The sequence below is a fragment of the Pempheris klunzingeri genome, chromosome 2 (genome assembly GCF_042242105.1).
Source record: "Pempheris klunzingeri isolate RE-2024b chromosome 2, fPemKlu1.hap1, whole genome shotgun sequence".
NCBI classification, from domain to species: Eukaryota; Metazoa; Chordata; class Actinopteri; order Acropomatiformes; family Pempheridae; genus Pempheris; species Pempheris klunzingeri.
The window spans coordinates 5,214,373-5,231,230 of NC_092013.1; the positions used below are offsets into that span (position 1 = coordinate 5,214,373).

The 16,858-nt window shown below is 42.4% G+C and overlaps 1 protein-coding gene across 1 annotated transcript in view; it reads left to right on the forward strand.

The window, feature by feature from the left end:
• Nucleotides 1-971, forward strand: part of adamts9 (ADAM metallopeptidase with thrombospondin type 1 motif, 9) — a 43,102-nt gene extending 42,131 nt beyond the window's left edge. The window contains exons 39-40 of the mRNA XM_070839683.1: nt 548-656; nt 890-971. Of these exons, the coding sequence (XP_070695784.1) occupies nt 548-637 (90 nt within the window). The 3' untranslated portion in view covers nt 638-656; nt 890-971. The remainder of the gene's footprint in view (nt 1-547; nt 657-889) is intronic.
• Nucleotides 972-16,858: the final 15,887 nt, after the last annotated feature.

Genomic DNA, 16,858 nt, shown 5'->3' on the forward strand with positions numbered 1-16,858 from the left:
AAAGTTCAAGGACGACGCAATTTCAAAGTGAAGAAAACAGCCCTGCTGCAAAAAACCTTTCAAAGAGACAAATGTGTTGTTGTAGCACATCCAGACCCTCCAGTGTCGGGTTTTCTTCTTAAAGTTCCCGTTTTCTACACCAATACTTGTATTTGGAGGTTCTACTGGAATAAGCTTCTGTGGTTTAATGTGCAAGAAACACATTATTTTTTTCTCGTAGTAGATCACAGTGGTTGCTGCAGCTGTTCGCTCTCTGTCTGCACGCTCCATTTTAGAGGAACAGAACAGGTCGTTTTGATTTCTCCATGTTAGTGAGGCCAAAACAATGGCGGACAATGAGGTGGATTCAGTAGGTTTTCAGTGGGCGGGGACAGTCCACCTGCTAAAGGGCTACAGGAGGTCACATGGTCAACAGATCCCCTTATGACATCATAAAGGGAGCCGAATCTAAAACAGCGTGTTTTTACTCACATTTTACACACAAGGATGGAGAAAAAGGATCAGCAGAATCACACGTTACTGATGTCACCACTCTTTGCGTCCACAGGATGGCAGCAGAGTGTCAGGATTGTGCGGTGGCTACTGTGGTAAATGCTCTCCGTCCTCTGGCTCCAGCCTGCCTGTAACGGTGGAATAGACCCAATACCATCAAACAGGTGTGTGGAGCTTTCTAAATATGACTGCAACACTTACATTTCAATCTGTAATCCAAACAATGCCACCAAAATGATGAGCCCTCAACAGTCACAATAAGTTTTATGTTTTGAAAGGATGATTTACACCAGTGATGCTTTTAAACAGAGGAAAAATCACTTTAAATTATGTGTATGTGTCTTCAACGAGTAACTGACAGTGTAAATGTTGTTTGCGTGCCTTTTTTTTTTTTTAGCAGCTATTTCCATTCATCTCGACAGTCCTCTTCAGGTGCTCGTTGCGTCAACACATCCCTCCTCTTTGGTGCTACAGCTACTTCAGAGCTCAGACCGTCCTTCACATGACCTCCCTCACTCCCGTGTGTGTATAGTGTAAATGAATCTGGTGTAAGTACTGTACATAGCAGGGTAAAAATGTCTTATTTATTGTACTCCTCATTTATTTTTGTATTGTAATATAATTTAACTCTTGGCAGTAGCAAACACCGCACAGTTGCCATTTATCAGATTTTTGCCAGAGTGTGCCTTCCAATTTGGATATTTGCCGTTTGGACTGTCTTTTTTGTTCTGTCATTCCGCCACACTGCTTGTGTTACAGCCATATGTTACTCTTTGAGACCGATTCACAAGGTTGTGTTTGTTCCAATGATGGTATTGTTGCGAGAGTCACGGGGGCCTGTTGTTCGTACGCAGCGAGGCGTCTCCATTCAGGCGTCTCTCCAGCTGTTAGCTGCAGCTCTAACGCTTCGTAAAGCTGCACCGGAGAGAGGAAAAGTGCAGGAAACTGTAGTACCTTCTCGTTAAATGTATCAAGTATCAATGATCAAGTGCGACGATAGCACGCTGCAGGAAAAAGCCAGGTGTTGCTGCCATGACAACCACACCTGCATTGGGAAAACACACCCATATTGATACTGTAAGGTGAATTAGTTTCACTGAATGTGAAAAATGCACTCTGGGGACTCTCATTTAAGTTAATATAACTTATAAGGTTTTCTTCTTAGCCAGATCCTGGAACAGACGTTCCAGACGTTTACCGGCTCACACAAACACACTGTAGTATAACACAAAACTACACACACAAACACACAGAGATCATTAGGAAAAGGCTGCAGGTTATAAGAGCTGTAGAGATTATGCTGCCAGACATCAGAGAGAACCTGATTCCTCTGTGTTCTTGCATATCTCCCAGGCGGCGTGCAGTGACCAGAGAGAGCCATTAGCCCGTAGCTTTTCACAGAGCGCACAGGTCATGTTATCTGGAGCAATTTGAAAGAAAGACTTCACTTCAGGCCAATAAAATTCCAGTAGATACCCCTGAGATATAAAGCGCTGGTGCGGCCCTGGAGACACCTCTCAAACTGCTGAGCTCACAGGCCCCGCAGCGTGACTTCTGTCCAGATGCTGCCCGTAAACCGTTGCCTCCCGTACCTCACATTCTTCTCTCCATCTGTCCAAACTGTACATACTATTACGCTCATGTTTAGAGCAGTCTGACGTGGGTTTTTTGTTTTTGTTTTTTAACGACAATATCAGGGTACTGTTTTTGTATATGTATGTTTTTTTAATGCAGTTTTGTGAGCAGATTTGTTGAAAGACACAGGAAGAACTCAAACAGTCTAGAAGAAAATACAAAATGAAATACTGTCTTACTGTCTTACAAGCCTTAATTGTGTGTAGGGTAGATATGCAGGATACATACTGTATTAACTTATTAAGAAGCCATATTTTGAAGCCTCTCTGTATGCGGTGCTATCTCAGAGCCTCATGTGATGATATGCACACCTCAGCCAAAGGGAATTTCAGTCTTAATCTGTAAACATTTTGTGTCTTTCTGACAGTCGCAACTGATAAATGCACTTGTCATTGTGAATTTAATTCAGTCAATATAGTTCTCAGGTGTCACAAATGAAGGGACTCTTATGATATTGAAGTGGATTTATCTTATTTTACACATTTGCAACATGTTTATCCAGTAACTGAAAATGTACTCTTGAGTTTAACAATGTAAAGTGTCATTATACATGCATTATTTTATATGCAAATATTTATTTAACCTTTTCTTTATGTGAATGTACATAAAATGACTATAAAGTACCATGCAGTATCGCCGTAAAATGAGCTGTCTGGCAACACATTTCCTGTTTTGTGAATACATTTATTTATATGTATGTCATATCTGCATAAATTGTATAAGCAGAGTTTGGTGCTGCCTTATGAAAAGCATGATTTATGTATGAGATCAGATGAGGTAATGATCAGAAGGAAATAAAATGCCCGACACATGCCACGCTTGCTTGTCTGCTTCTCACACCAATAAATCATTTTTACTCCAATTTGTCCTCAAAGTATCATCCAGCTACAACATCGGCTGTAAAAATCCTGAGCACACAACAGTCAGATTGATGCTCGGACCATAAAAGTCTCGCTCCATAGTGCCTCTGCTTGATTATGATTACACCCCTTCTACCGTCATAACAGTTTGGCTTTTGCCCTGACAGATGTGTTTTATGGATCTCATCTAGTGCCTGTCTGTGTGCATAATAGTGAATTATCAGGCCATTTACCGGGTGTCAGCACTGGTCTTCCAAAATAAATATAATTCACTGCTGAGTAGATTTCAGCAGGTGAAAAAGCAAACAAGGAAGGATCTTTGTTAAAGGCAGATTCAAGCCTTTGGTATTATTGGGTAAAGATCCCCAGAACCTTAAAGATTTTAAGATATATTTAAGATTAAAAATGCTCTTCTTTGAATTATAATATGTCCAATATATCAACAACAACAAAAAACAGCTACTCCTCTTCTGCCATTGAAAAACCCAGAATCTATGAATGTCCAAATATTATTTCTTTTAGACATTCAACATACTGCCGGTCTCTCAGTTCACTGAGAAGTCTCAGTCTGTGTGTGTGCACTCGAGGAATCACGTTTCTACATCACACTTCATACTGAGCCGTGACTGGCCTCCAAACTCATGCTCGAAAGTCTGCGTGTTGATTTAAGATGACCAGAGAGAAAGTTTTCTCCTTGAGTCGAGCTCTGCACATACATCATGTTGTACACTGAAAGTCAAACATTCAAATGAAGCAACTGTTTAATTACAAATATCAATTATGGCCAATCATCAAATGCCCATGAATTGATTTGTAACTTATAAAATGGACCTTTGCTCGATTTATTACATGCAGGAGGTTTTCTGCTACAGCCTTACTTTGCCTGGTATGACCAGTAGCTTATGGTGGTTAATGTTAGCAAACTCTAAGAAGATGTTTGAGATTCATACTGAGTAAGTTTACTGATTTTAGTAAACTTTACTTGTGCTATTGTTATTCCCTATAATGTTTTAGCATTCACCATTATCCCATAAAGGGCTGCATAGGTTCACTTTAAGGTAGAGCTTTAACATGAACTGCTTCATACAGTCACACTAAATGCAGCTTGATAATGATTTTAAGTGGAGGATTAAAGTGCTACAGTGCAGCTGACTTGAATGAATATACATTTAAGCAGCTCAGATTCATTTACACAAGCTTACACGATCTATATTTCATGTTGTTCTGGTCATCTCGAGTGAGCCGTTGCAATAGGAGCCAGTGCATAATGTGGGGACTGATTCCTCACTCGTCTGTCAACAGTTTGAGCAAGCTGCTGTTTGACAGTGGCTGCTACACGGGGGATAAGTACTAGTGTGAAAAGCAAAGAGAGGGAAGGAGGGGAGGGGGTGCAGGAGTTTTCAACAGCTCCAGAGGGCCTGTCTAAACTTAAGAACGTGATTGAGAAGTAGATTTGCAGACATCTCAGGGGTCAGTTTGTACAAAAGCTCCCTTTCTCTTTCTTGCTCGCACATGAAAAGTGTGAGACAGCTCCTCCATGACAGCAGCTTGTCAGCAGGTTTGTGTTACATCAGATATTCCTGAAAGAAAGAAATGATAGACATCTGGGGGAAATCTTCTTTCCTAAGCAGATCGAGCCAAATGTAACCCAAAGAGTTCCGCCTCATCGCTCAGAAACAGTTGCATCGCTGTTGAGCGTTAAGACGATTCATCCAAGCATGCTGATTATGGGTTTAACATCACAAAGACAAATGGCGTCTGGCTGTGAGACTGTATCTGCTCCTCTCTCCAGGTTTGCAGCAGCATATCTGATCAAAACAGATAGTACCACTCATGCATTCTCTGCAGACAGGTGAACCGTAGCTTGGAGGATATATTCCAGTAATTACACAGGATAATATGCCACGGTCAGCGGTGAAGAAGTAATCTGACACATCTGATTTACTGTGCAGATACTGATGCAGACTCAGAAGGTGACTTGGTGCCACGATCTGAATTCTAAACACCTCAAAATCAGTCGAGCAGAAAGGGACACGGTTTATTTTGGCTGATGTCGCGTCAAGCGGTGTTAGGCGGACCTTTACACCTTTAACTTGTGTTTGCCGTCTGTATAATGTGTGTGTGCATGTGTGCTTGTGTGCATTGTTGAGCGTTTCCATCTCCATGGAGACCTCACTGTCTGACGCCAGCCATCAGCACAAGCATGCAGGCTGGGCAGGTGTGCAGAAACATACAGTATAACAAACACTCATGACACCTCAGAGGTAAGTGTCCTAACCCAAGATTTTAGAATGCTAATCTGAATTTGCATATGTGATTTGTCTTCATGTATTAATCTGGGCATTTAGAATTCGTGCAAACACTTGTATTATTTAACTTACTGAGTATAAATACTCATTGTTCACAGTGCTCGGGTATGGAGGCAAATAATGGCCATAAAGATTTGAATCCTGTAAGCCACTGAGTACCTAATTGTGAAATATTGAATGCTTAAGACCCCTTTGGCACTCTAGACCTCTTTAGTTCTCATTTTGAACAGGCCAGAGGTCTGCTAGTTTCCATTGCTTATTCTGATTATTCCAGATGTTCACATCTGAATAATAATGTTTTAATTTCACCGGGACAGTTTGAGCAATCAACCCCTTTTCTGACGTGACTTGAATTTTCTGCTTTAGAAAAGAAACTGACCGTTGACAGTTCTGCTTTCATGAATTCAAATAGATGGTTTTCAAATCATAAGATGTCAGTGATATCGATTCGTCTTTTTTCAGATTTTGAACTCAATTGCATACACCAAAGGAAAAAAAACAGACCTTTTGTAATTGCATCCTCTGTTTGTCATAATTATGCTTCACAATCGCTCATAATTACAAGATCAGGAGCATCGAGGTAGTTTTCTCCAAGTGATCAGATCTTTTCAGTGGTGATTAAATTTAGGATTCAGATCTTTGCAGACATTATTTGCTTCCCTACACAGGTCCTTATTTAGTGTTTGAAATATTTTCACACAGTTACAAATAAATGGCAGGCACAGATCTCTCACTGGCATCCACAGCTGAATCAGTAGATCTGGGGGTTTTATGGGAGCAGTGCAGGTGAAGCGCTTCGCCTCAGGCTGCTGCAGTGCGATTACAGCAGTGTCCTTGTTGCTATTTCGATACTGGCCTGTAGTTTTCCCCTCTGCTCTTCTGGGTCTTTTACAGTGATCTGCAGCCCTCCTGCAGCTAAATTGCACCAACCACCGACAACATTTTACCCAGCATAGGTTCTGCAGGGAGAGGGGACTGTGTGAATCATGCAGCAGAGAAAGGGTCACTGAAACTGAGTTTGCTGACTGCTTTTAATTATGGGCTAAACGTTGTTAGGTGTGAGGAAGTGTGTGCAATAGGCGCATAACTGTGAAAAGGTCGGGTGGGTGGTGACAGACAACAGAGAATATTTGACACCTGTGACAAACAAAAGCTCAGCAAACTGAAACAGGATATCAGATATTTCCATTGTGAAAAAGGTAACGACTATGAATAGTTATGATGAATACCATAATCACACACACACTCGTACAAAAGGCTGCGGTCTATTTCCCTGAGTATTTCCATCTATTCTGGTGAACAGAGTATGCAGTTAGTCATTTTCCCCCGTGCTAGTCTTACAGACCTTCCCACAAGGATTAGACCAGCAGCCAAAGCAGCTACAGACCTCAAGCTGCACTAGACGTTCCCGACACTTCTGAACATCATGTCCACCACCTTGCAAACGATTGCTCATTGAAGCCTGACAGATGTCTGCAGCTCTAAAGTTCACAGGCAGGATATTTGAGATATTGCAAAGTAAAATGCACACCATTAGAAATCCCGGATCACGTTTTTATGACTGCAAAAATCAGCTCGCTACACTAACACTCACTGCAGCCTGGTGACTTTTCTTTCTGCGTCGCTCTTAGAAATAGCATGCAAGCTGTTTTCAATTCTGCCAAAAGTGTTTAGACTCTTAACTTACGAATTAATAAAGGGAGTTTTAAGGCCACGGGTCCCCAGGGTCGGCTCCCCCTACCGTCATTATCATCATCATTCCTCAAGGTAATCTACGATGACTTTGAACTGAGGCTTAGCAGTTAGCCTTGGGCCTGCATGCACTCACGAATACTTTGGATGCCCAGATACAGAATGTGTTTGTATTTGTGTGTGACTGCATGTCTGTTTCATGTGTGTGTGTGTGTGTGTGTGTGTGTGTGTGAGGAATTGTGCATCTGTCTTCTGTTCCTTCCCCTCTTTTTCTGCCTCACTGCCATCTTTTCACTCCAGACTGCTGGCGTGCAACAGAGATGTTTTCTTTTCTTCTATGAGCTGGTGCAGCAGAGTGTCCCAAGGTTACCAAGGTTTGTCCTTGAGACTGCCTCCCTGTCTCTGTCTCAACTCAGTGCACAACCACCAGTTTGTTTTGACACAGCAACACCTGCGCCGTCACTTGCTGTTTTCCTCCCTCCGGGAAGTGGGGTCGGGTCGGCTGGGTTGGAAAATGAGCGAGAAAATCAAAACATTTTCAAGAACTTTTCCCTGTCCTTTCATTTGAAATCACTTTTTATGCAAAAGCATGTCGTGGCTCCAGCCTCTCACGTGTGAATTGTGCTCTTGGTTGGACGAAACGATGTCACTTTGGGCTCCGGATGATTGCATCTATCACTATTTTCAGGCTTTGTAAAAAATCGAGCAATCAATCGATTAACTGAGAAAATAACCAGCAGATTAATACATAATGAAAATATTCATTATTTAAAGTCCAATGCAAAAAAGTTAAAACCAGTAAAATGCAGTAACAGTAATCTAATGATACAGTTTATAATGGTAGAGCAGTTATTCTTTTTTTTTTTTACTTGTAACACTTTAAGTACGTTTTTCTGATTATACTTTTACTTAGTAAGTTTAGTGAGTATTTCTCCTGTGTGGTATTAGTATTAGTATAAAGGATCTAAATACTTACTCCCTCACTGTGCTGCCAAAATAGAATCACATCATTATCGTTTTTATTTTGAGGAACTCGCACAGACAGCCGCTGCAATTCTGATCTTTTTCACAATAAATGGCATAAATAAAACTGCACTAAAAACAAGTTATTGAAGATTTAAATTTTAAATATTGTACGATATGATCACAAGCTCCAGAACACCTCGTGGTGAGATTGTTTTGCTAATTATTTAATTAGTTGCTGTGCTATGAAAGCCACTCACATACATGCCTTAACACTGTCTGTCTGTTTGTTCAAACAAAGACTTCTCCAGGTCATTATGCTAAAATGAATTTCAGAATTTCAAATTCGACCTTTAATTGACCCTGGTTATTGAATGATTAATATAATACTGGAACTCACTGCAGTGTCTACGGACCAACTCTACAGATCCACTCTGCACAATTCACAATCTTTTAGTTAGTCAGAGATTTCAAAGTGTCTCAGAGGTCTGGGTTGTCTAGGCAGCTTTAACATTCATGCCACCTCAGTGCCACTCCATTTAAAGAAGAAAGAAAAGAAAATATGTGGAATGTGTCCAATAGAAAGAAATCCTTCACGAAGCGGTGCTGACAGAGCTGCATAATGGGTTTACAGAGCACAGCCTTGAGCAACATGTCTAGAAATAATAATATAGATTAAGCACATCTCGGCGAAGAGTGTTAGAGCGCTCTCACACTGAGGCTGTGCCACTGATGCTCAAAAGCCTTTTCTCTGATGATAAATTATAGGCACTTGCTGGAGAGAAGCAGCACTGTCAGACCACGGGGAAGAAAAACGCCCCGTGGGGGCACATGGCAGACGTTTCTTATGAGATGAATGGAGGCTTGGAATGAATCTTTTCTGAACAAACGTGAATCAGGAGATGCTCAGAGAGTAAGATACAGGAGAGCGGTGGCATGAATGGAGAGAGTGGGAACAGGAGGGAAGAATACTGCATTGTACTATCTTGTATAGAGACATTAAAATGCTGGCATTTATTCATCTTTTCAGTTTTATGAATGTTTGGACATTCTGACGTGTGTCTCCATGCCTCGTGGTGAATAATAGGAAAGTGGTTGGATGAAGAAAGGGTGTTTAACACAATAAAAACAGACATTTCCTCTGTGATTGCAGTGTGTGTTTCGCCATAAGATTTTCTCAGACTGGACTTGAGCTCATCCACTGTCATTAACCACTGCACCACCGGCTTTTTATCCAATAGTAATGATAGTTTTGTGGACTTTTCTGTGTGAGTGTTTCCTTGTCCTCTATTGGCTGTGAGGCAACAGGGTGGAGCTGCCATCCGGAACTGCTCAGCTTCATTCATTAATGAAGGAGGTTAATGTGATTGCACTGCAGTCAGAGCTCAGTGCTTTTGGAAAAAAAAGTCGTGAGGATCTTTTTTTTTTTTTTTTTTTTCATCTCCAGTTGCCTCCGTGCGCCATTTGGCTCGGTCGCAGCAGACTGTGCCTTTGCTGTCCTGGGATCAGCCTGTCATGTTCAGTCGCAGCAACAAGCGGAGAGATTCCAGCAGATCGGTGAGTCGGCGGGACAAAGTTAGAGGTCTGGTGGTTTCCATGTCTCCACTTGCTTTTGCGCTCTAATTAAGAAAGATACGCACGCTACTTCTTGTCTGTCTGTCTGTCCTGCTGCTGACTTACATCTGCTCTGTTATGATGATGCTGGCACAAGCCTCATTAACAAGACAGCATGATGAAAGATGTGTTCTCTCTCTTCACAAGAGTCTCTTTTGTTGCAAATGATGGGCACATTCTCTTTAACTGATGGAGAGCCCAAATATAACTGATTGTCCGGCTACATGAAGAACCCCAGTTAGAACATGTGTTAAATTAGACCCTTACTACTGTGTGTCTTTGAAAGGCTCATAAGCAGGGTTGTCTGAATGGAAAGAGCTGCTGCAAGCTGTCCTGTTTCTCTTCATCCCCAGCTGAAGCCTGCAGATGAGCCACAGAGAGGACAGCCCTGCATCACCTGTGGAGAACAGTGCCCCGGCTTTGCCCTGCACAAATGGAGGTAACAGCGTCGCTCGGCTAAAATCACCCCGATGCCCCCGCAGAGGTGGTTCACTCTCTCATGCATGGCTGTTTCCACGCCATAGATGGGAGGTCACTTGCTGCCCTGCAATAGTGACATGTAACCAGCTGATTAAACCCCAAGCCATTTGGCAAAGAGCCCATTCTGCATTGTGACATACGGCACAAGAAAACATCACTAGGGTTTCTCCTTCACATAGAGCTGCATTCAGGAGGAACCCTTTCAGATCTCCGGTACTTTGAATAGAATCAGCCATCCATATTACTGCGAAGAAAGCATTGTCCAGCCCCCGTGTGCTCTAAGATAATAGAGTTTACTGTAGGGATCATTCATGCAGCAGTGAGGATTCAAGCCTGCTGCTTCTACAGTCACCGTCACAGCAGGGAGGATGTTAATGTATTTATGCTGCCAAACAAACTGGGAAAAAAAGAAGTGACTCTAAAGTACAGGTGGTTTTGTTTTAGTGTGTGAAAGAGCGTGACTAATGTGTGCGACTCCACTTTAGGAATGCAATACAAATAGGATCACATAGGCTGTAGGAGGGCTCTGAACACTATTAGCTGATCAACGTCAGCTGAGTCTCATAACGGCCGGTTGCTCTGCAGCAAAGTCACTTTTTTTAGCAGATGTTGTGATACCAGTGTCTCTGCTGAAGCTCATTTTGTGGAAACAACAAAACCCAAAGGCGCATTATGGACTGATTACAAGTCCTGCATTGTAGTTAGGAAACACAATAAGCCGCTTGACTTGGTCCAGTGAGGATTACTTGGGGAGGAGAGGTCCAATATTAGAAGCTGAACAAATCTTTGCAGCATGAAGGAAGTATAGTTCAGTTTAATTTCATTTACACCAGCACACTGGAATTATTCTTCTTCCTCATAAACTCCGACAAAACAGGAGTCAACCAGGTTGGAGCCAGCTTATTCGAAGTTGACGTGGCAGCCGTGGATTTGTCAGGCATTTTCACCCTTAATGGGAATCCACTATAGAAGTCTGAGCCATAAAGACCATCCAGCCTCCTGTGCTGTTAAGTAAACTATTACAGGGGCAACAGCGGGCTCAGGAATGCAGCCTTTAATTGCCTGTCTTTGCAGTCTCACAATAAAAAGTACACTTTTTTCCCCTCCAACAAACTGGAATAGAGCGTTGTCAGTGGACACAGACTTTAAGGAGCCCGACTTTGTTTGAGGCAGAAGGCTGTTTTATAGCTCCAACAAATGTTTGTTCCTGCGGAGAAGAATTTTCTTTTGAGACTTTTTTTCTCAAGCAAAAATAAATGTGTTTTCCTGCTAATTTGATAAAACATGGCAGTAATGGTGTGTTTTGGGATGTGGTGGACTTAGATACTGGGTGATGGAGGGTGCAGGTGTGCACATACGGTGTCCTCCGCTTCAAATAGATGTGGTTCTCTATGTAAATGTAAAGAGTTATTGTGGTGTATTCTCAAACTCCCAGGTGCTCTATCAGTCATGATTTATCTTTTGTGCTTCAAAACTAACAGCAGCATTTTTAGCCAGTCTAGCCACGGCTCACAGGATGCAAAAGTCTGTCTGTGTTATTGTCAATAATTTTTAGATGGATCAGAAACACCTGATGCAGAGAATAGATCCTAATAGATCCTCTGACTTTTCCTTTAGAGGCGTCATGATGTTTACATTTGTGGTTTCGATTGAAGTGCCTCAACAACTATTGGATGGATTGCAATGAAATTTGGTTTTAGGCATTCACGCTTTCCTCACGTTGGACTGTCATAAATGTCATTTCTCATCTAGTGTTAATTCGTCCAATATGATAACATCCCTGCATAACGAATTACATTTCCATTAGCCTGAGCCGTACTAGCATGCTAACACATTAAACTAAGACGGAAGTGGACACGATAAACAATATACCTGCTAACATTTTTCATCCAGAGGTTAAAACTTGACTTTTAACTATCTACACTACCATTTACCCACATTCATATTACAGCTAGCAAGATAAACTACATACATACATACTACAGTGTTTTCCGATATGACCCCAAACTATAGACGTGGATGTAGCCACTGAGATGTCACCCACTGGTTTAAGCCTCGACGTCGCCATCTTGGTTTTTTGGAACCACATCTGATACTTGATTTTTTTTCCCCACCTGAATTCTGCAAAGAGCTGCCTCTGATTGGTTAGGTTCATGCATGCTCTGTCCTTGATTGCTTAGTCACAAGGTTGCCCCACCCAAAAGCATTTGATTTATTTCATTTGAAGGATTTTTAGAGATCTTATGACGTAAATGTGGAAAAAAAAAGCAAAAAAATTAAAGAATATTAGAAAAATAAATGGACCCCTTTGATTAATCTTGGGTCCACTTGGGGTGTCAGGGCCCTCAGGTTGGGAACCTGGTGTAGTGAAGGATCTCGCCCCTGCGTGACACTAAAATGTGATGAGTGGAGTTCATGTGAATAATAGCGTCTGCCTTGAACTCTGGCAAGAATGCATTTTTATGCCACTTTTCCTGTAAAGCAAGCTTTGTTTTGACATTGTTTGTTGTCTGACTTTTAATTTCTGAGCACCAATCTGAGTTTTTCTCTAACATCATGCATGTTGGTAGACGTGTTGTTTATTGAGGCATGTTCAGGAGACCTTACAGAATGAATAAGTTACAGTAAACGGCGCTAGGCTACGCTACACTATCCCCCCTACCATTCTCTACACTTTTAACATGTTTGTCTCAGAATTCACTGAAATATTGATGAATTCTCTAAATATTCAGCAGATGCATATACAGCACTGTTTTTCTCTCTTTTTTTTTTTCTTCTTCCTCTTCCTCTCCTTCTTCCCTACTGCCTCGCTGTTAAATGTTTCCACCAGGCTAAACTCCGTGGGGTGCTTCAGCCCGGTCTTTTATAGTAAGTTGTCTGAGTGTGTTGAGGCATTTCCCATTCGGAGTCAGGAGAGGAGCTTTGGGTATTTAAGATCACCCAGGCCTACCAAAACATTACTGTCAAGAATTTGCTGTGGATGTTATTTGACTGAAATCTGAGAGTAAAACCAGTCGCCCGTGTCTGCAAACTTAAAGGAAAAAAAAAAAAGTTCTTTTAGCGACTTAACAAACTAATGGGTGAAATTTGGATTGCCTGCTGGCTTTACAGACTCATTCTATAAGATGGATGTTTGTTCTGGAGCTGCTGCTTCTTTACAACGTAGAAGCACGTTCATGAATGGACTGGCATGTCTAGGCCCGGTTTAAGATCCAGGACGCCGTTCTACTCTCAGCATCCCTTGAGATGTCTCAGGATAAGGTGGCGGAAGTTGCTGTGGGGAAAAGGACACCTGGGCTGCGCCTCGGTGTGGGTTTAAAATGGCAGAATGAAAGAGGAGCTTCTTGTTACCTGGCTGCGTGTCTGTCGGTGTAACTCTGTAAGCCGAGCGGGCTGCTCTGGGCAGGTTAGGAATAGGAGTGGATTCTCCTTGCACAACATGCTCCTTCTGAATTATTAATGCTTTGCCTTTGGCTTAATTGATTTTCCTTGTGCTAATGAGACTCATTACCAGACTTATTAACATGTGCCCTGAGTGTGAATCTGCTACCTGATCGGCCTGATCACATGACCCTCTTGTGTGAGGACGCCGGTGTGTTTTAGAGCTACATGTAATGTGCGCTTAAAAGGTTACACTTGACCTGATGGTAGGGTTAGGCCACTCCAGACACGACTGGGACTACAAAGGAGGATTTATGCCATGAGATCTTGCTATTTACTATTCCCTAACTTCCTCCGTCCAAGAGCACAGCCTCATTTAAAGCAGCAGAGTTTAGTTCAGGTTGCCAGAGCTGACTGGCGCTGGACAAAGCCTGCTCTTTTATGCTACAGGGCCTTAGCTGAAACATTAGCTGGCTAAAAGCACAGCGAGGGGGTAGAAGAGGAGGAGAAAAGAGGATAGTTCCAGTACAACAAGAGGGATTTGGGTTGAGTTTTAACCTGGCCCTGAATGGCTTGCTGACGTCTGTCCCCTCGGTAACCCATTCTGATCTGCATAACACAGGCCGGCCCGGCTATTCACTGTGTTAACAAGGCGGCCTGGCAAATAAAACTGTCAGGGCGCCCAGGCATATGAATGGGCTGTGGCTGTTTCGCCAGAAGAGAAGACAGCTCAGTATGAGGTGGGGGGGGGGAGAGCGGGGAGAGAAAAGAAGAAGCCTTTGGTGGTCTGTGCCACACAATAGAAACTTAGTAGATTTATCACTAAAGCTATGTCTGTGTATTGGTATGGAGATGGTAAGCCTCCTCGCTTGGGTTGCTTCCAGGGTTGAAAACGCTCTGTGCCCTGCTGTCTTCTCCCTCCCCGGGCTTGTTTTGGAGCAGCAAGCAGCAGCAACATCTGTGATAGCACTTGTACGGGTCAGGAGGCAAAAGACTTGTTAAGCGAGGCTCTTTATTGTGTAAATGGTGTGTTTTGTCTTTTTAATTTGGAGATTTATTTTGAAGGGGTTGTATTTTGACAGGTCTGCGGGGTCATGTGATATATGACTGATGTTCACAGCTAATGCAAACCCAGAAAGCCCTGATATAAATCATAGTTTGACCTTTGGGTTCTCAGACAGCGTTGGGCTCAACATGTCGCTTCCCGTCCCTCTTCCCTCACTGTCTCGGTTTTTCATTCTGCCGTTTCTTCTCCATCTTTTTGCCGCCGCTTCTCCTTCCTGCTTCACCTTATTTCCCCCTCGTCTCTTTGAGTCGCCCCATACCGGACTCACGTAAATACACAGTGCACGGCGTTTGATCTGACCGTAGTGGTGCAGTCTCTGTGCAGATTATGCATGGCGGTCACGGTAACAAAGATGATCCACACACGCAGACGGCTGAGATCCTGAGGGGCCTGACGGTCAGCTGCTGAATTCCAATGAAATCCAAGCATCAAAATTCAGCAGCCGAGCTGATGTGACAAAAAAAACACACACACAGAGGTCGCAGCTAGAGAATTCACCACGGCTGAATTCCTGTAGTATTCCTCATTTCATCTTTCCCTGTGGTAAAGATTGGCTGGGGTTTTAATAATGAGCACAGGTAAAGAAAGATTTATTGTAAGCGAGCACACAATCCTGAGATATTGTCTCATTTGTCATTTCAAATGCACACAGTGTTTCACTGTCCCTGGCAAGAACGTACATTGTGATTCCCTGATATGATTTTATTAGATATTCCGAATGCTCAAGCACTGATAACACCCCAAATTATCGCTCTTCATTTTATGCCTCTTCTGCCTGATTTGTTGCGACAGAGCGACATCGTGTTGACTGTTTTATTGGCTGTCTTGTGTATTTGCACACCCTGTGAGGAGAAAGGAAGTGATCCTTCTCATCTGGTTTAGATGCAACTTATAATTATGCACTCATGACACCTCTGGAGCCAGAGACAAAGAGAGGGCGCACATCTGTGTGACTGTGTTCCTGCATGAGGCTGTCAACTGCACGTCCAAAAAAAAAAAGATGGATGTGTAAGCATTGAGTTATGAGGTCCTACAGCAGCTAGTGTCACCTCATCCACCAGGTGGGGTCCGGACGGGTAAGGGAAGATCCTGCAGGGTGTTGGGTTGCTCTTGTTCTTTATGTTTGTAATTGCTTTTTTGTGTTTTCTCTACGTCCTCTATTATTAGTGCTGCAGAACACGTTTGGCAGGCGATGCACTCCAGACAGCAGCATAATGTAGGTTTACTGACTGAAACCATGTGTGTTATCATTTGTCATTTAAGCTGCATGTGAAACTAAACACCAGAGGGATGACAGTGATACAGATGCCAAACTGAGGGGCGCTTTCTCTCTTCAGTACCTCAGAAAGACACGATAACTGCAGTCTTACCGCTGTGACTCCTCTTTTTCTGCTTCTACTCAAGCTGAGTTATTGAAAACACAGTGTGTCGGCCCTGTATTATAATTATTCCTATCATTTAAAATGTGGCAGTCTTGCAGTGCTGCCTGTTGTTTCTCCATATTTTGTGTTCCAGCTCATGGGCCCCGATTGTAAATACCAGATTTACAAACTGCGGATTTTGATATTTCCAGAGAAGCATCACAATGGAGAACATTTTTATGTGAAATTAAAAATCTTCAATTTGTTTTATTTGCAATCCCAATCCTGGAACGGCCTCTCTCTCCCTCATTGATACCATATTGATTTACATTTTCTTTCAGCAGCATCCTTTTAACATTTCACACTGATTACTGGTGTGGCAGACTAAGTAAGTCAGAAAGCTCTGTTCAGTTCTGGGCTGTTTTCCTCTCTGGTGGTGAAGCACACAAAACTGACCAGCAGGAGGCAAACATGTCCAGTTTAGCCACACTGAAGTCCACTAGCTGCTTCGTTTGCAACAAGGTCACTGGGTTGCTTCCAGGTCCAAGATCCAAACTGTCACACAACAGTCCAGACATTTGATTTGATTTGACTATAAGTCACAATATATGATGGGGAAAAAGAGAATTGTGAAATAAATAAGTAAACATGTCACTATGTTGGCATTCTACATTGACCCATCCTCTACTGACACATTTGTCAACAGAAAGACATTTAAGCTTTTTCCAGTGTATGAATGATAAACCATAATACTGAGCCACTACATCGTATGAGTCTCTTAAGCTATGAAGCAGCCAAATGACCATCCATCATCATAAAAATACAATATCTCCATAATCTGCACAAAGTGCATTGCTTTACTTCAGCAGTTTTGAATAATTTACAGTGTTATCTCATCAGACCCAACATATTCTCTTTCATATAGTCTTGATAGAGCTTTATTGTAAAGGACAGCTGTGTAAGTCTGTGTAATGTGTTCTGGCAGCTTCTGCAATAAAGCCAGTA